The sequence below is a fragment of the Euprymna scolopes genome, chromosome 7 (genome assembly GCF_053919585.1).
Source record: "Euprymna scolopes isolate OS-2025 chromosome 7, ASM5391958v1, whole genome shotgun sequence".
NCBI lineage: Eukaryota > Metazoa > Mollusca > Cephalopoda > Sepiida > Sepiolidae > Euprymna > Euprymna scolopes.
This window is the reverse complement of record NC_136488.1, coordinates 113,342,010-113,365,805: the sequence shown is the minus strand read 5'-3', so window position 1 is coordinate 113,365,805 and position 23,796 is coordinate 113,342,010. Positions and strand designations below refer to the sequence as shown.

The 23,796-nt window shown below is 33.9% G+C and overlaps 1 protein-coding gene across 24 annotated transcripts in view; it reads left to right on the top strand.

Moving 5' to 3' along the window:
• Positions 1 to 23,796, top strand: part of LOC145279892 (protein scribble homolog) — a 772,271-nt gene that overhangs the window by 534,301 nt on the left and 214,174 nt on the right. For all 24 annotated transcript variants that reach the window (XM_080131386.1, XM_080131379.1, XM_080131375.1 and 21 more), the window contains 3 exons: positions 5,003 to 5,113; positions 18,048 to 18,107; positions 21,861 to 21,977. In XM_080131386.1, the coding sequence (XP_079987512.1) occupies positions 5,003 to 5,113; positions 18,048 to 18,107; positions 21,861 to 21,977 (288 nt within the window). The remainder of the gene's footprint in view (positions 1 to 5,002; positions 5,114 to 18,047; positions 18,108 to 21,860; positions 21,978 to 23,796) is intronic.

Genomic DNA, 23,796 nt, shown 5'->3' with positions numbered 1-23,796 from the left:
AAGGAACAACCCAAGTTATATGTTCCTCAATGTTTCGTCTTTATTGCAAGACTTCCTCTAAATGAATGAAATTAAGAAAACAAAACACCAGTACAAATATTTGAAAATATATTTTTGATGTAATGAAATGTACGGCCTTGTTTCATTTTAGAAACAAAAAAAAAAAATCTTGGAAATTTGGGGGAGGGGAGGCATAGCGCTGTGAAAGAGAGTAATAGTTTTTTTATAATGTCATATAGCCGTTAATATATTTAAAAAGATATGATGCAATTCATATTCTTTTGAGAGCAAATATGCCAGTTATAATTCAAATATCGATGTGTAACTAAAATGAAATGAGTGCATTTTTTGTTATTTAATTTATTGACTGATTATATGTATTAATTATTATATATGGTGTTTTCTGTGGTATGAGTCCAAAACTAAATTATGTTCTTTTAATAGGAGTTTACTTATTAATGGCGATACATTATAGAAATACCCATGTTGTTTAATTGTGCTTGAATATGCAATAAATGTTGATTCAAGAAGTTTTTGTTGCGGTTTATTTGAAATAAATTTAACTATTTTTGCTTGTTTGGAGTCAAAAGTATGATTATGCTGCAATGAATTAGAGAATTGCTATTTCTTATATTAAAATAATTGCTATTTCTTATATTAAAATAATTGCTATTTCTTATATTAAAATAATTGCTATTTCTTATATTAAAATAATTGCTATTTCTTATATTAAAATAATTGCTATTTCTTATATTAAAATAATTGCTATTTCTTATATTAAAATAATTGCTATTTCTTATATTAAAATAATTGCTATTTCTTATATTAAAATAATTGCTATTTTTTACATCTAAATAATTGCTATTTTTCATATCTAAATAATTGCTATTTTTCATATCTAAATAATTGCTATTTTTCATATCTAAATGCATTATTCTCTCATTCAGTGCAGCATAATCATACTTTTGATTTCAAACAAGGAAAATGTTTAGAATATATTAATGCCTATATGACGTTATAAAAAATTTTTTTTACTTCCTTTCACAATGCTATGCACTCTCCCCCTGAATTTTCAAGAGCTTTTTTCGTTTCTGAAATGGAACATGGTCATGCATTTCATTATATCAAAAATATATTTTCAAATATTTGTACTGGTGTTGTTTTCTTAATTTCATTCATCCAGAGGAAGTCTTGCAACAAAGACAAAACGTTGATGAACACATAACTTGGTTTGTTCCTTTTTTTTTATCTTTCTATTTCGTCAGAATACTATTTCCATTATTCTCATCATATGTATGCATGTATATATATATATATATATATATATATATATATATATATATATATATATATATACGAGCCACCAACCAAACATTTTGGTCGATTGTAAGAAGTTAAATATCACAGACAATTTTGTATATTTGGGTAGTATGTTGTGTAAGGACTGTACGATGCTGAGATAAATCACAGAATAACGAAAGCCAGTTCTGCTTTTGACAAACTGGAGAAACATGTGTGGAATCTCATCAAAAACAAAGCTACGTTTTTACGAAGCATGTGTTATCACTATGCTGCTATATGGGTCAGAAACTTGGATAACATATAGACGACATCTCAAGTTATTAGAAAGGTTTCATCAAAATTGTATTTAGAGAATACTTAATATTAACTGGAGGACTCTAACGCCTGACACTGGTTCTTGAACGATCAAATAATATTAGTATCAAAATGAAAATCATTCAAAATCAGGACTGGACCCTTGGTTAGGATGAAGGACAAAAGACTTCCTAAACAACTGTTTTATGGCGAGATAGATAACATAAACCAAGAAAAAGGTTTAAGGATTCTCTGAAAAACAACTTGAAAATACTGGAGATGTATGTACATAACGGGGAAGCCAAAGCAAAAGATCGATCACTATGGAGAAAAACCATCAGAGAAAGTTTTAAGATTTTTGAAGAGCAGCATGTAGATCTTGCTGTCTTAAAACGTGTTTTAAAAAAGCAGGATGAAAATATAATGTCAGAGAAATTCCAACAGGAACTGAAGTGCACTGTATGTGACAGATACTTTTTGTCAAAACTGGTTTTGTAAATCATCTGAAATCACACAATCAAAGACAGGAACGACAGTCTTATGAGGAGGCTTTTACAGCACATCCGGCAACGTTAAGTTGTCATATGTGTGGTCTAATCTGCAAATCTAAAAGTGGCCTGACACGACATTCGAGGATTTACAATATTGTCATGTGATCACCTTTACAAGAAGGAAAGTTTTTATGTCACATATTTGTACTTTCATGTAGGACTAAAGCTGGATTAAAAAGTCACCTACGTGCACACAGGCATGCAACACTGAAGAGATGGCAATTTTCTGTCAAGAAGTAGCAATCATTATCATATGTACATGTACATATGTACAAGGGGGCCTTCAATAAGTTTCCAGACATTTTTGTATCAGCACTTTTATTGTTAGTGCACACATGAAACTATAGCTCCCTTTCAAGTAACCGCCTCCAGCTGCAATGCACTTGTACCATTCCAACAGTTCTGGAAGGCCCCATGGTAGTATTTTTCTGTGAGCATGCCAATGACCCTCATCACAGCCTGTTTCATTACCTCAATTATCTCATAATGACAGCCTCTAAGGGTTTCCTTGAGCTTAAGGAAGAATCAAAAGTCACTGGGAGCAAGGTCTGGATTATAGGGAAGGTGCAGAACTGTCTTGATGCCAATCTTGGTCAAATAATCTGTGACAAGGATGAAGTCGTGGACTGGTGTCTATCCTGCTGGAAATGCCACTGACCCGATTTGAAGAATGCTGGCCTTTTCCGATGGAATCTCTTTTTGAACTCCCTTAAAACCCCAACATAGTATTCCTTGTTCACTGTCTGTCCAGTGGGAACCCACTACATGTAGATCATGCCCGTGCTGTCAAAAAAAGGGATCATCATAAATTTCAAGATAGATTTGCTCTGTTTGGACTTCTTGGGCCTGGGAGAGCCAGCATGCTTCCATTAGGAATTCTGCCTTTTGGTCTCTGGGTTATAGCAGTAGATCCGGCTTTCATTGCAGGTCATCAAAGCATCAAGAATGGCAGGATCTGAATTGATCAGCTCGACCATCTCCCTGCTGCTATGTCTTTCTTTCTGATTTTTCTGAACATCCTTGGGACAAACTTTGTGCAAATCTTCTGCATCTTCAGTTCCTTGTGAATAATTGTGTCTACAATATCTACAATAAAATCAAACTGTGCACATATTGTCTCTATAGACACACAATAGTCCTTATCCATGAAATTCTTTATTTGGCCAACCAACTCTGATGTTCTGACTTCCTTACTCCTCCAATACCTCTCATCATCCCTCACAGATTCCCTGCTTTCCCTGAATCTCTTATGCCATTCAAAAACTGGTGCTTGATTCATGCAAGATGGTCCAAAAGCAGTCTAAAGCATTCCATACATTTCTGTGGCATTTTTTCCAGTCTAAAACAAAATTTTATTACATATTATTCTTCTAAAGCGTCCTCACATCCAGATTGTATTTTTGAAATTCACCAAATGTGACAATCAGGCCAAAATATTGTGTATTCCAATTCCTGCTGTAGCTGTTCATTTGAACAGGCATCTCATAAAATGTATAGCAATAATATACTGAATTTTCAAGAGTCTACAACAACTTTAAATGCCTGTACAAAAAAGTCTGGAAACTTATGTAAGGCAATTTGTATATGTATATATTTATATATATGTATATGTAGTATGTTTTTATATAGCAAAATGGTAATTAGTAAAAACCTGAAGAGAGTGCTCACTACTATTGTAGAGCAAATATTTTTATTACCATTTTATCTGCTTAGTTACACAGGTTTCGATTACCGAATCATATCAACGATCAGATAACTTCATCAAACTTTACAGGAATAATTATTATGATTAGAAAAAAAAAAGATATTAGAAAAAGCAAAAAAAAAAAAAAAAAGAAAAAGAGGAAAAAGAACTTCAATTAGATATCAGCAGCAGTTAAGTTTTAAAAGACATTGGAAGGTGATAAGGGGCAAGGGGGAGTTTAAAATTAAGGGATGAAGGAAGGGCGTTTAAAATATTAAATCAGACATGTTTAGCAATAGAACGAGGGAAGAGAGAAAGGGTGGAAAAGAAGGGTGTGAGATGGATAAAACTTTGAAGGCAGAGGTGGTGGGGAAGGATAGGGGTTAAAAAATAAGAGAGAGCAGTTCATATTGTGGTGCTAAGATTGTCTTATAAATATTAATACTAATATTTATAAGACAATTGTAACTAGATGAAAATGCTGAATATTCAAGATAGAGCATTGGTATAGGAAAGAAATTAAAATTTTGCAAATTATAATTTACAACATTTATTATTTGATGTTTCAAAAAATTAAAAGATTTTTTCCTTATTCCATGGAGTTTCAAATAATGGCTTGAATAATAAATGTTGCAAATTCTAAGTTGCGAATAAGAACACTAGAACTAAGAAATCTGTGATTCACATGCTTTGTTGATTAGCTCAGCCTAAAAACAAAGAAAATAATATGATGTTATGAACCTAGTGCAACTGAGAGGATCAAATAGAGGATAAAGACAGAAAAAGGTTTTGGTATGCTTTGTGTATATGTAAATATGTAGAATCTGTTGTTCACTGTTTCTATTTTATTTTATTAAGGCTTGAAAAATATTGGTGATCTTATCATCTTCGATATCCACTAAAATAGAAACTACTTATATTTACTTCTGGATAGATGTTCATTCATGGGTAGACCTAATCCACAAAACAGTCACAGATTTCTTTTTTTTTATTTGGATGATTCTACATGTGAATAAATTATGTAAATAATTTTGGAATAAAGGCAAGTCATGAGTATATTTTAAAATTAAATTATAAAAAAATATTCTGTTTTAAGTAGATGTAAATTTATGAAAATCTTATTCATGGCAGAGTTTTTCTTTATCATTTTCTGAATTTTTCTTTTTATTAGGACATCGTCATTAAAAAGGGAGGAGGACCATTGGGACTGAGTATTGTAGGAGGCTGTGACCATTCTTGCCTACCTTTTGGTGATGGTGAACCAGGTGTTTTTATCTCAAAGGTACATTTTCTTTAAATTCACCTTTACTTTAAGTAACTATATTCTGCAGTAATTGAGGAACTTCTCAACTTTTGCTTCCATCTCTGAACTTTATACATTTTTTCGAAGAAAATATTTTCTTTTTTTAAGGGAGAGTAATTTATAGTTTCTATACAAAAATACCTGAAGGCATGATTCTTTTATTTTTGTAAATAAAATACCTTTTTGAAGAAGTTACATAGAAAGATATCAAAGTTTATTGTTAAGATAATATTAATGATAGTAAATTATTACTATCATTATAATGATATTGCTATCAAAAATAATAAATGTAATGTTTATATTGAGTTATATAGTTGCATAATAATAAGTAACTTGAACTTTTTTATTTGACAAATGAACATGAGCATGCACATATTTGTGTTTGTATGTAGGAAACCATGTTTCCATGGTAACAATGCAACTTGATGGAACTGTTGCTATATTGCCCAGCAAAGAGACCAAGCGCCCACACACACACACACACGCACACATGCACACATTACACTAAGTACTTATATTCAAATGAATTTCTGTCAAGACTTCAACATTTGACTCTCCATTGTTCATTTTTGTGCAAGAGGGTGGAGTGGGGGGGGGGTAAGTAAAAGTTCCTAACTTGTTCTAAAATAAAAAGTTGTATATATTTTTTGAAGATAGTTTTGGTAAGTTATTTGATTATTGTGCATCCTTCTACGTTTGTTTTGCCAATGCAAAGGGGGAAATAATTATATTGAAAATTGTCTTAACACTAAACATGAAAAATGTTTAATGTTTATTAAATATGAATTTAAAACAAAAAACTGTAAGAACTCTTATGCACATTGTAAAAAATGTCCTGACAATGTAGATTTAAGTGTACTGTTTTAAATTGTAAATGTAATGATATGTTGTATATGTAACATGATCTAATGCATAATGTAACACAAAAAACTTTCTCTTATTTGATTTATTCCATGTTTTTGCATACTGTGATTGTGAGCACTTATTACTGTGAGAGTAGTCATTCCTATTCCATCTCGGAAAACAATAAGTAAAGAGAAAAGCGTTTAGTGGATAAAAGGTTAATAAAAACTACACTTCCACATGCACCATTGCATATTGTGTGCGTTTATGCATATACCAAGTGGGATTGTCAGTTGTCCAACATTTTCAGTCTTGCCTATAAGTTTCACAAGTGAATATAATCGGTAGTTCTTAGCTCCCTCTGAGTAAGTAAAACTCTCATGTTCTATTTTAGTATACATATCAATTAGATGTTGTTGTTGTTTATACTAAGGTATACACAACAACAGTGTTACTTCTTTTTTAGTTACTTAAACTATTACTTTTTGCTAATATTGTTGGTAAGTAATGCCTTTCTTTTTTTAAATGAATATGTGAACAAAATTGTAGAAATAATTAAACTCAAATACTATTAACCCATATTTTTTCATTTTGTTTTGTTGTTGTTTTTTTGTATCTCCATCTGTTCTGTTCTAGATCAGCGAAGAAGAAATCCTTCTCTACTGCAGCAATTTTTTTTATTTTGTTTCAATACAGTGGCTCTTTTTCAGGAGCAGGATTTTGCCAACATGAAAAACCTAATTCTGAAATTGCATTGTCTGAATTTAACCTGACTTTATATTTGTAAGTTAGTGATTAAATGAAAATAACCAGTAGATCAATGAAGCAAAATGTGAAAAAAAACAAAAAACATTTGGGTTTTTTTGGGTTTTTTTTTTTTTTGTTTTTTTTCAAACATCAAAAAGTAATTTACATGAAGGTATTAAATTGAAATAATCTCTTGTTAGTGTTGATAAAGAAGAGATTTTTGGAATTTTCATCAACTTCAATTTGTTGATATGCATCTGTGAAGTCAAGTTTTGCAAAACAAGTTCTGTTGTTGGGTTTTGAGAACAAATCTTCCAGTACAGGTAGTGGATACTGATGTGTCTTCAGTGTGTCATACCTTGCTATTAGACTTTTTCACAAGGACAGTAGCTGCTGTCTAAGATAAATAATTTGTAGACAAAAAGAAAAAAAAACTAAATCATTAAAATCCTCAGAAGTCAAGAAAAACAATTTCTACAGACAAGAAAATTCATTAAGACTTTAAAACAACAATTTCAAATACAGCTTTTGGCGACATCAACCATAAGTTTGAATTCTTTTGATAATATAGTAAATACAATAACTTAATTCCAGTTTAATCCTGATTGAAAACAAACATTCACTGCCTGGTTACACTGTGAGAAGGACATTTTCCAACATGAAGTTTGTGGCACAGATGATGGCTAAAAATTATATTAGTTGCTTCGAAAACTTGATACAACAGAACACCAATGTTATGCAAATTTTATTTTACCCAAAAGACAAGGAGATTTCACATTTAACAAAACAGTAGCACAGTTAACTGACATTTTTGGGAAGTTAACATTATTTAACATGCGCTATAATTGTTTGAAATGAAAGAAATGTGATAATGATGATTTTGTTAATTATGCTGTAATTGTCAAAGTACAATGCAAAAATTTTCAGCTGAAATCACCTACACAGGATCAATTCAGGTGCATCATTTTCATTGCAGAATTACAATCTCCAGATGACACTGACATGTGCACACGTCTACTGTCTATGTTAGAAGAAGACAAAGAAATGAGAGTGCAAATTCTAACCACAGAATGTCAACATTTAATAAACTTTAAACGAGACACTACAATGGTGCAACAGCAACAACATTCTTAATCTGCTTGCAGCAGTATAAAATCAGTAGGAAAATCTCTGACTGGAAGGAGAAAAAAAACCTCCAACACCCTGTTGGTCATGTGAAGAAATGGACTATGTTCGCTTTTACCCATTTAAAGAACACATGTACCAACATTGTTCATGTCGCGGGCACAAGAGAGGATATTGTGAAAAGAATATCCATAATGCTACCAGGATGAATATTTCACAGACAAGAGGCAAAATCCATATAAAAATACCAGGATGCTTCCAGAAATCCACATTGAATTCAATTTTTGCTATTTTTAATGTAAATTTTGAAGCTCATAGGAAGTATATACTTGTTGAGATAAGCAACAAGTCAGTAAATTTTCAGTTTGATGCTTCAGATATCACTAGTGAGCTAATAAGTGATGTTTCTAAAAAAAAGAAAAAAGAAAGAAAAAAAGCTATACCAAGGAGTTTAAAAAATGGTATGTAGTGCTCTCTTGCTAAACACTCAACATTATAATATGAGGATCAAGATTAAGTGGAGTGATCCTTGAAAATTAGTACTGCTCTCCCCTGCACCTCAATGTAGTAGTAAATGACAAGATAATCTTTGGGTCGCTCTTGCCTTCAAATAGCAAAATTTGAGCCTACTCGGATTATTAGTTTACAGATTATAGTGATTTATGTGAAACTATTGTTGCAAATTTGAAATGCAAAAATTGAATTTCGAGTGTTGGAAAAGCATTGCTTTTTGATGGAAAAAATACTGTTTAAGAAATGCAATGGCTTGATAAATTTTATTCAGACTTTGTTCTGTTAGAAACACCAGTTAAGAAGTGGTATGCTGAATTTATATGTGATCGTACATGCACAAATGATGTTGAATGTTTCGATCATAAAAATTTGTCAGTTGTCCCTGAAAACATAAAAAAAAAAATGTGTACAAACTCGTTTTTTTGTAAATTGAAATTGTGTGAGACAGTAGAGGAGTTGAAGATACAAGACTATTTTCACCATTTTATACAAATATTTCTCAATGAAATTCAAAGTGGATGCTGCATTTGTTCAGTCAATCGAAAACAATGATTCAGAGCTTTTTTTTTGACAAATGTTTCAACACAAATAGTTTTTGCATCAATATCACAGTGGATCAAACATAAATGAGTCACTTCACTCCATCATCAAATTGGTAGTCACCTGCATGAGCAGAAACAGTTGAAGCCAACAAACAGAAAGGAATCAACAAACATCTCTTACCATTTGATCTCTCCTCTGATCTTGAGCACGTGGTACAATGGGGAAAGGAGTGGTTGGTTACTTTTAATGTATCTAAAACCAAATTTTACATCATCAACACTCTGATCCACATCTGGCATCAATTGAAATGAATGGCTCTCGTCTTCAGGAGGCCTCAAGTTTTGACAAGCTTCTGGGCTTGACCGTTACTCTTCATCTTAAATGGAACACGTACATCAAATCTGTTGCCAAGGCCGCTGGAAAAATGGTGGGATCTTTCTATTGATCTCACTGCTGATGCAATTCTCTATCTATATAACAGCCAGGTACATCCAAGGATGGAATACTGTTGCCACATCTGGGCAGGAGCTGTTAGAAAGGACTTGTCCTGCCTTGATAGAGTTCAAAATAGACTTCGTAGCCTCGTAGGAGATGTCCTTTTCTCTTCCCTGCAACCTCTATCTCACAGAAGAGATGTTGCAAGTTTGTCTCTGATGTATCGTTATTTTCATGGAAAGTGTTCGACTGAGCTTCAATCTATGGTCCCCCCTCCTCAAACTTTCACAAGAAACACTCGTCTAGCTGAAAACACTATCAATAATTCCCCCCACTCTTTATCTGTGCCTAAACCTAAATGTAGATTCCATGAACAAAGCTTCTTTCTTAGAACTGCACGCCTGTGGAATTGTCTTTCGTTTTCCTGCTTTCCGGCTGACAACAATATGGTTGTCTTCAAGTTTAGCGTAAACAAGTTCTTGATGAGCCGTTCCATATAAGTTAACAAATTCACCGAATTGATTACTATATTGTCCAATTTCTACTGTACACTATTTAACCCTTATCTTCGAGTGGCCTCTTGGCCTTGATAATGTGATGCCTGTGTGTAAAAAAAAAAACAAAAAAAAAAAAAACATCGATCACAAATGAAGGAAAACGTGCTTTTTCACCAAGACAATGTCAGAAATCGATCATGGCGATGGTAACACTACACAACTTCTCATCAAATTGTTTCTGTACTCGACTTCAGTTTTATCCCACCAATGATTACTGGCTGTTTATAGCCCTCTAAGGCATACTCCAGGGAATATCAGAAACTAAGGGGTATTTTGAAGCAAGAGACAAATAATTCTATAAATTGATGTCTAAAGTTGCCATATTATTATTTTTTAGGTCTGAGACTTAGTGATGTGTAATTGTTAAAATTTCACAAGTATTGGAGGTATTCAAATTTTGAAGAAGGGTGTCCATCTTCTTTGATCCTCTTTACAGAAAATTAAACTAAATATAGCCAACATTACCCACCTGTAGTATCGAGGGGTGTTTATGAAGACACTTGAGACAGGGTAGAATTATGATGTAGACATGTTTATTAATAAATAGTATGTGAATGACTTTTATAAAAGGGTGTTCAAGGGGAGGTAATTCGATTTATTGAAGAGTTCTTTATTCTGTTACATCTCCTTTGTTAAGAAAAAGTGTTTATGGTTTGGGATTTTTTTTTTCATTGCTTGTTATCTATTTGTATATTATAAAGTCCTTGTATTTGGGAGGGATTCGTCGTGTTCTTTTGGGTCGGTATCTCTGGCCTTTGGTTTGCCTCCTCTCGTTGTCCTGGGTTGTCTAATGGAATGTATCCATTGTTAGTATTGGACGGAATATTGGCTTTCAATGAGTTGGTGTGTGTGTGTTGTGAGCAGTTTGTCTCAGAGGGTTATATAGTTCTTGCAAATGTCGTCTGTTGCGTCTCAGTATTCTTCCATCACCATGCATCTTGACCATGTAAATGCGTGGCTTAGTGCTTTTGTCAACCACTGTCACCTGTTGCCAGGTGTCATCTTCTTGTAGGACTGACACTTTGCTACCAACAATTAATTTTGGGAGATCCTTTGCGTTTTTATTGTAGTGTTGTTGCTGTTTTTTGCTTTTGGCGCACAATCATTTTCTGATCTCGTAGTCTTTTGGGGTGTCTGTGTTGGAAGTCTTGTTCTTATTTTCCTATTGCATAGGATTTCTGCCGGGGATGGCAGATTGCTGTCAATTGGGGTTGTTCTAAGGCAGAGAAGGGCCATTTGACAATCCATTTTTTATTGTTTAAATGTTTTTTTTTTATGGTTTGAACCATGCGTTCTATAAACCCGTTTGATTTTGGCTACCTGGGGCTTTATGTGATGTGAGTGAATTCCCATTCTGTGGCAAAATTGAGGAATTCGTTTGATACAAAGTACCTGGTATTATCTGTATATAGTCTTTCAGGTATGCCGTGGGCAGCAAAGATTGCTTTGAAGTAATCAATGCAACTGGTGCTATTTATGCTTTTTAGCGTTTTGACAAATGGCATTTTGCTATATTGATCGGCGATCAATAGGAATTGTTGACCACTGAATTTAAAAACGTCTGCTCCAATGTACTGGAACGGTCGCGTTGCATGTTCCTTAATGATCATTGTTTCTTTTGGATTTTTCCTCTGGTGTTCTCTGCAGATCTCGCGTGTTCTTACTAATGATTCTATGTCCTTATATATTCCTCTCCAGAACACAATGTTTTTCGCCTTCAGTTGACACTTTTCGATGCCATGGTGGGCATCGTGGATTCTCTGTAGTGTTGCATACTTTTGGGTATGACTATGGACTGTCCCTTTGTGATCATATCATCTTGGATTCTCTGTAGTGTTGCATACTTTTGGGTATGACTATGGACTGTCCCTTTGTGATCATATCATCTTGGATTCTCTGTAGTGTTGCATACTTTTGGGTATGACTATGGACTGTCCCTTTGTGATCATATCATCTTGGATTCTCTGTAGTGTTGCATACTTTTGGGTATGACTATGGACTGTCCCTTTGTGATCATATCATCTTGGATTCTCTGTAGTGTTGCATACTTTTGGGTATGACTATGGACTGTCCCTTTGTGATCATATCATCTTGGATTCTCTGTAGTGTTGCATACTTTTGGGTATGACTATGGACTGTCCCTTTGTGATCATCTTGGAACGATAGGCATTCTTTTAATGACCAGTAGCTTCTAACTATTTTAGGAGTGTTTTTTATGTCATCTGACCATCCATTTAATATCACCCGTTTGAGTGTTCTGAGCTCTTCATCTTCTTCAGTTGCATTTTGTAATTCAGTTTGTTTCTGAGCTGTTATGTCTACAGTGTGTATAGTTAGGTTAAGTTTAATTTCATTGTAAGCTTTTCTTTTTGTAATTGTTTTGGGGAATTTGTTTCTTATCTCTATACGAGCTATTACCCTACCTTGTTTTGTTTCTGTTAGGTGTATTTTTTAGTTTATTTCTGCCTTGCAAGTTTGTAAGGCAGTACTCCTCGAAGTGGTGTAAGCCATTGCATCTTCTGCACGTTTTCTTATAGGCATGACAGTTCTCTTTCTTGTGGTTCTTTCTGCATCTTGTGCAGGGTTTATTTTTTTTTGGGGGGGGGGGATTGCATGGTATATTCCATTTCTCCTTTCGTTGGCATCTTTGTATCGACAATTATCATTTGTGGTAATCTTGTACGCCCTGATGCTTTCTATTGCTGATTTAAGGGTTAGGTCCAGTTTAGCTATTAAGTTTCTCCTTTCATCAACACTTCTAAGCCCTTTTATTATTTGTTCCATAATGCCTTCTTCTTTTTTGTTCCCGAAGTTGCACCTGTCAGCTTTAGTTTTAAGTCTGACTAAATAGTCGACCACCGTGTCTTCATTTTGGTGCATTGTTGAGAATTCCAAACGCTCAACCCATTAATTCAGTTTTTGAACCATGTGCACTTCAAATACTGCTAATATGTTTTTTGAGTTTTCTTTTTGTTCGCACGTGAGTTGGGTATTTTTTAGTAGTTCACGACCATTTGATAGCCTAACTATCTTGTTAATATTTTCATTAAAATATAAATATTTTGGTTTAAATGTCATTAAGATTTTAAAATTATCAACTATTCACAATTCAGTGAGATTTTGTGTCTGTATCTATGTCATCTATTGTGTCTGTATGTATGTCATCTATTGTGTCTGTATCTGTGTCATCTATTGTGTCTGTATCTATGTCATCTATGGTGTCTGTATCTGTGTCATCTATTGTGTCTGTATCTATGTCATCTATTGTGTCTGTATCTATGTCATCTATTGTGTCTGTATCTATGTCATCTATTGTGTGTATCTATGTCATCTATTGTGTCTGTATCTATGTCATCTATTGTGTCTGTATCTGTGTCATCTATTGTGTCTGTATCTGTGTCATCTATTGTGTCTGTATCTGTGTCATCTATTGTGTCTGTATCTATGTCATCTATTGTGTCTGTATCTGTGTCCTCTATTGTTTCTGTATCTATGTCATCTATTGTGTCTGTATCTATGTCATCTATTGTGTCTGTATCTATGTCATCTATTGTGTCTGTATCTATGTCATCTATTGTGTCTGTATCTGTCATCTATTGTGTCTGTATCTATGTCATCTATTGTGTCTGTATCTGTGTCATCTATTGTGTCTGTATCTATGTCATCTATTGTGTCTGTATCTGTGTCATCTATTGTGTCTGTATCTGTGTCATCTATTGTGTCTGTATCTATGTCATCTATTGTGTCTGTATCTGTGTCATCTATTGTGTCTGTATCTATGTCATTCATTGTGTCTGTATCTATGTCATCTATTGTGTCTGTATCTATGTCATCTATTGTGTCTGTATCTGTGTCATCTGTTGTGTCTGTATCTATGTCATCTATTGTGTCTGTATCTGTGTCATCTATTGTGTCTGTATCTGTGTCATCTATTGTGTCTGTATCTGTGTCATCTATTGTGTCTGTATCTATGTCATCTATTGTGTCTTTATCTGTGTCATCTATTGTGTCTGTATCTATGTACTCTATTGTGTCTGTATCTATGTCATCTGTTGTGTCAGTATCTATGTCATCTATTGTGTCTGTATCTGTGTCATCTATTGTGTCTGTATCTATGTAATCTGTTGTGTCTGTATCTGTGTCATCTATTGTGTCTGTATCTATGTCATCTGTTGTGTCTGTATCTATGTCATATGTCATCTATTGTGTCTGTATCTATGTCATCTATTGTGTCTGTATCTATGTCATCTATTGTGTCTATCTATGTAATCTATTGTGTCTGTATCTATGTCATCTGTTGTGTCTGTATCTATGTCATCTATTGTGTCTGTATCTATGTCATCTATTGTGTCTGTATCTATGTCATCTATTGTGTATGTATCTATGTCATCTGTTGTGTATGTATCTGTGTCATCTATTGTGTCTGTATCTATGTCATCTATTGTGTCTGTATCTGTGTCATCTATTGTGTCTGTATCTCTGTCATCTATTGTGTCTGTATCTGTGTCATCTATTGTGTCTGTATCTATATCATCTATTGTGTATGTATCTGTGTCATCTATTGTGTCTGTATCTATGTCATCTATTGTGTCTGTATCTATGTCATCTATTGTGTCTGTATCTGTCATCTATTGTGTCTGTATCTATGTCATCTATTGTGTCTGTATCTGTGTCATCTGTTGTGTCTGTATCTATGTCATCTATTGTGTCCGTATCTATGTCATCTATTGTGTCTGTATCTATGTCATCTATTGTGTCTGTATCTATGTCATCTATTGTGTCTGTATCTATGTCATCTATTGTGTATGTATCTATGTCATCTATTGTGTATGTATCTGTGTCATCTGTTGTGTCTGTATCTATGTCATCTATTGTGTCTGTATCTGTGTCATCTATTGTGTCTGTATCTATGTCATCTATTGTGTCTGTATCTATGTCATCTATTGTGTCTGTATCTATGTCATCTGTTGTGTTTGTATCTATATCATCTATTGTGTATGTATCTGTGTCATCTATTGTGTATGTATCTGTGTCATCTATTGTGTCTGTATCTGTGTAATCTATTGTGTCTGTATCTATGTCATCTATTGTGTCTATCTATGTCATCTGTTGTGTCTGTATCTATGTCATCTATTGTGTATGTATCTATGTCATCTATTGTGTCTGTCTCTATGTCATCTATTGTGTCTGTATCTATGTCATCTATTGTGTCTGTATCTATGTCATCCATTGTGTCTGTATCTATGTCATCTATTGTGTCTGTATCTATGTCATCTATTGTGTCTGTATCTGTCATCTATTGTGTCTGTATCTATGTCATCTATTGTGTCTATCTATGTAATCTATTGTGTCTGTATCTATGTCATCTGTTGTGTCTGTATCTATGTCATCTATTGTGTCTGTATCTATGTCATCTATTGTGTCTGTATCTATGTCATCTATTGTGTATGTATCTATGTCATCTGTTGTGTATGTATCTGTGTCATCTATTGTGTCTGTATCTATGTCATCTATTGTGTCTGTATCTGTGTCATCTATTGTGTCTGTATCTCTGTCATCTATTGTGTCTGTATCTGTGTCATCTATTGTGTCTGTATCTATATCATCTATTGTGTATGTATCTGTGTCATCTATTGTGTCTGTATCTATGTCATCTATTGTGTCTGTATCTATGTCATCTATTGTGTCTGTATCTGTCATCTATTGTGTCTGTATCTATGTCATCTATTGTGTCTGTATCTATGTCATCTATTGTGTCTGTATCTATGTCATCTATTGTGTATGTATCTATGTCATCTATTGTGTATGTATCTGTGTCATCTGTTGTGTCTGTATCTATGTCATCTATTGTGTCTGTATCTGTGTCATCTATTGTGTCTGTATCTATGTCATCTATTGTGTCTGTATCTATGTCATCTATTGTGTCTGTATCTATGTCATCTGTTGTGTTTGTATCTATATCATCTATTGTGTATGTATCTGTGTCATCTATTGTGTATGTATCTGTGTCATCTATTGTGTCTGTATCTGTGTAATCTATTGTGTCTGTATCTATGTCATCTATTGTGTCTATCTATGTCATCTGTTGTGTCTGTATCTATGTCATCTATTGTGTATGTATCTATGTCATCTATTGTGTCTGTCTCTATGTCATCTATTGTGTCTGTATCTATGTCATCTATTGTGTCTGTATCTATGTCATCTATTGTGTCTGTATCTATGTCATCTATTGTGTCTGTATCTGTGTCATCTATTGTGTCTGTATCTATGTCATCTATTGTGTCTGTATCTGTGTCATCTATTGTGTCTGTATCTATGTCATCTATTGTGTCTGTATCTATGTCATCTATTGTGTCTGTATCTATGTCATCTATTGTGTCTGTATCTATGTCATCCATTGTGTCTGTATCTATGTCATCCATTGTGTCTGTATCTATGTCATCTATTGTGTCTGTATCTATGTCATTTGTTGTGTCTGTATCTATGTCATCTATTGTGTCTGTATCTATGTCATCTACTGTGTCTGTATCTATGTCATCTATTGTGTCTGTATCTATGTCATCTATTGTGTGTATCTGTATCTATGTCATCTGTTGTGTCTGTATCTATGTCATCTGTTGTGTCTGTATCTATGTCATCTATTGTGTCTGTATCTATGTCATCTATTGTGTCTGTATCTATGTCATCTATTGTGTCTGTATCTATGTCATCTGTTGTGTCTGTATCTATATCATCTATTGTGTATGTATCTGTGTCATCTATTGTGTATGTATCTGTGTCATCTATTGTGTCTGTATCTGTGTCATCTATTGTGTCTGTATCTATGTCATCTATTGTGTCTGTATCTATGTCATCTGTTGTGTATGTATCTATGTCATCTATTGTGTCTGTCTCTATGTCATCTATTGTGTCTGTCTCTATGTCATCTATTGTGTCTGTCTCTATGTCATCTATTGTGTCTGTATCTATGTCATCTATTGTGTCTGTATCTGTGTCATCTATTGTGTCTGTATCTGTGTCATCTATTGTGTCTGTATCTGTGTCATCTATTGTGTCTGTATCTATGTCATCTATTGTGTCTGTATCTATGTCATCTATTGTGTCTGTATCTATGTCATCTATTGTGTCTGTATCTATGTCATCTATTGTGTCTGTATCTATGTCATCTATTGTGTCTGTATCTATGTCATCTATTGTGTCTGTATCTATGTCATCTATTGTCTCTGTATCTATGTCATCCATTGTGTCTGTATCTATGTCATCTATTGTGTCTGTATCTATGTCATTTGTTGTGTCTGTATCTATGTCATCTGTTGTGTCTGTATCTATGTCATCTATTGTGTGTATCTGTATCTATGTCATCTGTTGTGTCTGTATCTATGTCATCTATTGTGTCTGTATCTATGTCATCTATTGTGTCTGTATCTATGTCATCTGTTGTGTCTGTATCTATGTCATCTATTGTGTCTTTATCTATGTCATCTATTGTGTCTTTATCTATGTCATCTGTTGTGTCTGTATCTATGTCATCTGTTGTGTCTGTATCTATGTCATCTGTTGTGTCTGTATCTATGTCATCTGTTGTGTCTGTATCTATGTCATCTATTGTGTCTGTATCTATGTCATCTATTGTGTCTGTATCTATGTCATCTATTGTGTCTGTAACTATGTCATCTGTTGTGTCTGTATCTATGTCATCTGTTGTGTCTGTATCTATGTCCACTGTTGTGTCCGTATCTATGTCATCTATTGTGTCTGTATCTATGTCATCTATTGTGTCTGTATCTATGTCATCTGTTGTGTCTGTATCTATGTCATCTATTGCTTAGCAGTGAAGTAATAGTTCTTCAGTTGTCATTGTTTATCATGTAATACATCTAGTTTGATGCATGTCATGAGAGTCCAATTTGGTAGTTTTTTGGTTTCATTATTCTATAGTCTTAGGTCTATTCTAAGTCAGAGTAGTCATCCTCGTTAGGGTCGCAACCATAGCTTAAATAGTATCTCGTGTGTTAGTGTTAAAATCTTTATATTTTCAAATAGTCTTTTTCAAGAGAACAGCTTTTAATCACAGGCCTTAAGTAAAAGACCATGCAATATTGGTAGGCAACATAACGTGTTCATTTATTGGTTTTTGTTCTTTGTTACAGATTGTCAAAGATGGATTAACAGCTTCCACAAATCTGAAATTTGGTGACCGAATTCTTGAGGTAAGTGTGATTCCAGTAAAGCTACTGGCCCTGATGGCATCCCAATTATAGTGTTAAAAAAGCTTCAGCCAGAACTTGCTCATATACTTACGAAACTGTTTAAGCGTTGCCTAAAGGAGAAGTGCTTTCCAACACCTTGGAAAACCTCATCAGTATGCCCTGTATTTAAGAATTCAGGTGAAAAATCTCCCTCTCAGTACAGGCCAATAAGTCTCCTGTGTGTCATGAGTAAGTTGCTGGAATCCATATTAAATAGAGAAATAGTCAACCACCTCAGCAGAAATAACCTTCTTAGTGACACGCAATATGGTTTCCGTTCTGCAAGATCTACCACAGATGTGCTAACAGTTATATCTCATAGGATTAGTGAATCTCTTGACAAAGGTTTCCTTTCCAGGGCAATTGCTCTTGACATATCAAAGGCTTTCGACAAAGTATGGCATAAAGTCCTACTTCACAAGATCTCCAGCTACAGTATACCTGGAAATATTCTCTCTATCATTAAATCGTTTCTCTCTAATAGGCTTATAAGAGTAGTGATTGATGGACAAAAATCAGAGGCCCACAGTATTAATGCTGGAGTCCCTCAAGGGTTCATCCTGGGCCCAACTCTCTTCCTGATCTACATCAATGATCTCCCAAAACACATACTTAAATCATTCGTTGACATCTATGCTGATGACACGACCATCTACAGCAACACATCAAAGGCCGTAAATGACAAAGTTCTCTCTAATTCTCTCTCCTCTGATCTCGAACGAGTGGTTCAGTGGGGGAAGACGTGGCTAGTTACCTTTAATGCATCTAAAACCAAGCTCCTATCTTTACATCATCAACGCTCTGATCCCCATCTGACATCAATTGAAATGGATGGCTCTCGTCTAGGAGAAGCCCCATGTTTTGACAAGCTTCTGGGTTTGACCTTCACTCCTGATCTGAAATGGAACACGTACATCAAGTTTGTTGCCAAGGTCGCTGGAAAGATGGTGGGATCCTTCTACCGCTCCAGAAGATATCTCACTACTGATGCAATTCTCTATCTATATAAAAGCCAAGTACATCCAAGGATGGAATACTGCTGCCATATCTGGGCAGGAGCTGCTAAAAACAGCCTATCCTGCCTTGACAGAGTACAAAATAGACTTCGTGGCTTAGTGTGGGATGCCCTTTTCTCTTCCCTGCAACCTCTCTCCCACAGAAGAAACGTTGCAAGCCTATCTTTGTTTTATCGTTATTGCCATGGCAGGTGCTCGTCTGAACTCCAATCTCTGGTCCCCCCGTCTAGCTGAATCCACTGTCAAAAACTTTCCCCACTCTTTATCTATGCCTAAATCAAAACGTAGATTCCATGAACAAAGCTTCTTTCTTAGAACTGCACGCCTGTGGAACTCTGTTCCGCTGCCTGCTTCCCTCCAGACTACAACTTGGATGTCTTCAAGTCCAACGTAAACAAATTCCTGATGAACTGCCTCCTTAAGTAAACACTTAAAATCTCCACACTAACGTACTGTACTTACAATAACCCTTATCCCTGAGTGGCTTCCGGGCCTTGATAAGTACTAGAGTTATATTACTAGTTATATTTTTACAATTGCTAAGTTGGTTAATATTAATTTTGAAAACTAGACTAATTTGAAGGAACTTGAATTTTTGCTAGAGTTCCCGTTAAAAAAGATATTTATGCTGAAACCATCTTCATTTACATTTTATACATGTATATTAGCAAGGAGACCTGACATTGCTCACGATTGAATGATGATCAATGAATGTTGCACACAACCATATTTTTGTTGTCATCAAAGTCAGTAAAATCAACCATTTTTTTTTTTTTTTTAAATCAAATCAATTGATTGCCTGCTCTAGTTGGGGACTCAATGCACCAGGAGGAAGCTTCATATGCTTCCCTACAGTTACTTAGTCCACACAACATTGTAGTTAACATTGAACTATAGAGACCATACTGTTCATTTTATAAACTTATTTTTTATATATAATGGCTTGAATTAAAGTTAAAATATAAAATTCAAGTATCATTCTTCAATTGTGCTCTAAACAGAAACATTTCAAACACATCCCTGTCATATCAAACATATTTTTATATGTTAGGCCTTTCAGCTTGTGTAGTATAAAACATCTCAAATGCTTTTGTGATATTAGGTTGTGTAAGGTGTTAACTCTGGTCAAAATCGCCTGTTCTTTCTTTCATCAAATTATTTTGATTATCGATACTTATCGAAGACATTCCAGTACAAAACCTATCTAAGAACACTCCTAGACACATAAGGTACATGTGTGTGAAATTTCATAAAAATTGGACTGTTTTAAAGTTCATAGGGAACAAATTCACAGTTCGTGGGTTTGGAGTTTGAGGAGAGCAGTGTTCCATTTAATATGAAATTGAGGACATTAAAACATTAGCTTATTCCTTAAATTGAAATAAATATAATTTATGTATGATTGTAAACCTGTTTACAAGAAATATTCTCTTCTATAAAGAATTGTTTAAATAAAAAGACAAAAATTTTTAAATTATGCATTAATTATCTGTTAATAAATTTGCTAAACTGTTAATCTCTGTGAGTGTCTTTCCAGATGCTGTTGGGAACACTTCACAGTTTTCTGAATCAATATATAATCTGAGCCTAATCTTTGAGACAAAACCCTAACACTTTTTGAGGGTTTTTTTGCAATCGATTTTTCACCAGTTCAAACTTGCATATACAACATACATTATTAATTTTTTCAGTCTTACATGACATTTTTCCTTAAACCTAGTTATTGGAACCACACTCAGAGGTCTGTCTACTAGAATATCTATAATGTCTTCTACACATACTAGACCTAAGATGATTAAGACCCCTTTAAGTTTGTCATTTTCATTCGGTGTTGTGGCCCTAGGAAAGGGTCATAAAAGAAGATGCAAACATCAGGTTTAGCTTGAAAGAATATATTGTACAAGAAAGTGAAAAATAAAGAAAGTTGTCAGTATTTTGTCACTGGTAAGTTAGACAGTCTGTAGTCTCATGTTAGATTGCGATATTTCCCCCACAAGAGTATTAGCTTCATAATTTATATCATAGTTAGCATAGTCTATTATATGTGAATGGGTAAGTCCCCGTAATATTCAGGTAATTAAATTCTATAAACTAAAAACACTTTTCTTCCTATTTAAAATCTAATCCTCCATTAACCCTATCCTACAATAATATCTAGTCTGCTATATGCTGCTTCTGTCTGTGAAAGTTTTTGGAGATGAAGCTAGATCAAAAATAAAAAAAAAACTGAAGTTTTTGAGGTGAGTTATTTCCCTTACGATATTTTAGCCATTATAAATTTCAATTTTTAATTGGATTTAATTAGTTTAAATGAGTCTACTAGGTTCCCATATTTTCTTTTGTTTTTTTTTATATTTAGAATAAGCAAATTGTGATATGAAGTTGTCGGATAATGCTATTTCACTTTTGCTTGATTGTCATTAAAAACAAAGAAAGATGTGAGGTTTGTTGAAATCAAAAATCAAACATTTTTATTCTCTCCCTCTCTCTTAGTTCTGTTATTGTATTCCTTTTAGGAGACTTTGGTAAAAAGACTGACAATCGTTTGGGTCCTTTCTGACCAGATATTCCAAGCTGGGTTAGACCTGGTCATGAAACTCTGGTTTCCATTATATCCATAATATTGGGATATCCATTGTCTACTTGGTAATGTACTAAATCTCAATGTAATATTATTTCTTATTCTGTTCGTTTCTAGGTCAATGGAACAGATGTGACAAACTTAACGCATCAGGAAGTGGTGATGGCACTTATTGATCCTAGTCATCAGTTGCATCTAAAAGTACAACATGATCCTCCACTGCCAGGTCTACAGGTAAATCAAACAATGCTATTTTTGATTTTTACAAAAGAAATTTGTATGAGCCAAAGGGTGATATTTATTTTTTAGTGAGATGTGCATAGATCTAATGAATTCAGAGGAAGATTAAATCTGGACAGTATAGGAAATCATGCAGTAGAGGAGGTTTTAACAGGGTTTGCACACACTTGAAAAGTCCTTGAATTTTAATTTTTGCCTTGAAAAGGCTTTATTTCTATTTTTACCTTAAAAAATCCTAGAAAATATGAAAATGTCTTGAAAGGCCTTGAAAATTGTATTCTTTATGTTCAGTAAAATCTCCCTCTATTTTTGCTTTCATTTATAATTTAATTTTGGGGGGGAGAGGAGTAGTGGTGGCTGCCATAAGTAAAAATGACCCCCTCTAAAAAAAAAACTTTCCTTCGGGGAACAGGACTCTTCAATGGCAACCCCCCCCCTTTCACCACCACTACAAAAAAAATTATGATAACCTAAAATGAGACTGGCCAGAGCAGAAAAATATGGATAAAACGGTAGCTGTCTTGGTTGGAAATTTAAGTTGTAAAGAGAATTAATATTTGGGATGAAAAAAACCCATTTAAAACTACTTAAAAACACCAAAACATGATGCAAGTAGATTGCAAAGTAATTTTCATTGGCTGTGATAACATTTATTTATTGTATTTTTGATTTTTTTACCATTTTTTTCAAATAGCTTTATTATATCCAATTGGCAAGAGGTATATACTCATGCAAAAAAAGCAAACTTTATACCAAATCAAAGAATGGCCAGAAGTTAGTCTCCAACAAGAAAATAACAAGAAAAGAAGTAATAACAGACAGATTCCAAATAAGACACACCGCTGCCACCCATTCATACCTACTAAAAGGCAAAAAGCACCAAGCTGTACCCCATGTTAAATGAATCATATCCTAACCAACTGCAAAGATTTCAACACGAATAAAATATTAGCAAGAAAATAATCTGAAAGACATTTTTTACAAAATTGATCCCAAAAACCTCTTAGAATTTCTGAAGAAAACAATGTTGTACAACAAAATATAGTTGAAAAAAACAAAAACAAAAAAAAAACATCTAAAAATACAATATATAACTAGTGCCAGTGGCGTAGCAGGTGTGGGGGGAGGGGGTCTGCACTGGGTGGCACGTGCCAGGGGGCGGCATTTTGAGAGGGTAAAAAAAAAAAATAATAAATGGAAGCTAACAAAAAATCTGAAATTTTATGCCGTATGTTCTAAAACTTCGGGACTTTTAAAGATATCAGAATCAGAAAAATTTGTCCCTGTTTTATGAGCAGCATTTTGAGAAGTTAAAGATAGAAAATAGAAAAAATAAATAAAAAGTTAACAAAAAAAGTCGAAATTTTTTTTCTCGTAAATGTTGTAAAAAATCAAAACTTTTAGAGGTATCCATATCAGAAAAATGTGTCCCTATTTTATGAGCGGCCCATGTCAAGGAGCAGCATTTTGAGAGGGTGAAAATAGAAAAAATAAATAAAAGCTAACAAAATATCGGAAATTCTATACAATAAAGTTTTTAAAAAATCAGAACTTTTAGAGGTATTGGAATCAGAAAAATGTGTCCCTATTTTGCGAGCGGCACATGCCAGGGGGCGGCATTTTGAGAGTGCAAAAATAGAAAAAATAAATAAAAGCTAACAAAATATCTTAAATTTTATACCGAAAAGTTTTTAAAAAATCTAAACTTTTAGAGGTATTGGAATCGGAAAAATATGTTCCTATTTTGCGAGTGGCTCATGCCAGTGGGCGGCATTTTGAGAGAGCAAAAAATAAAATAAAAAAATAAATAAAA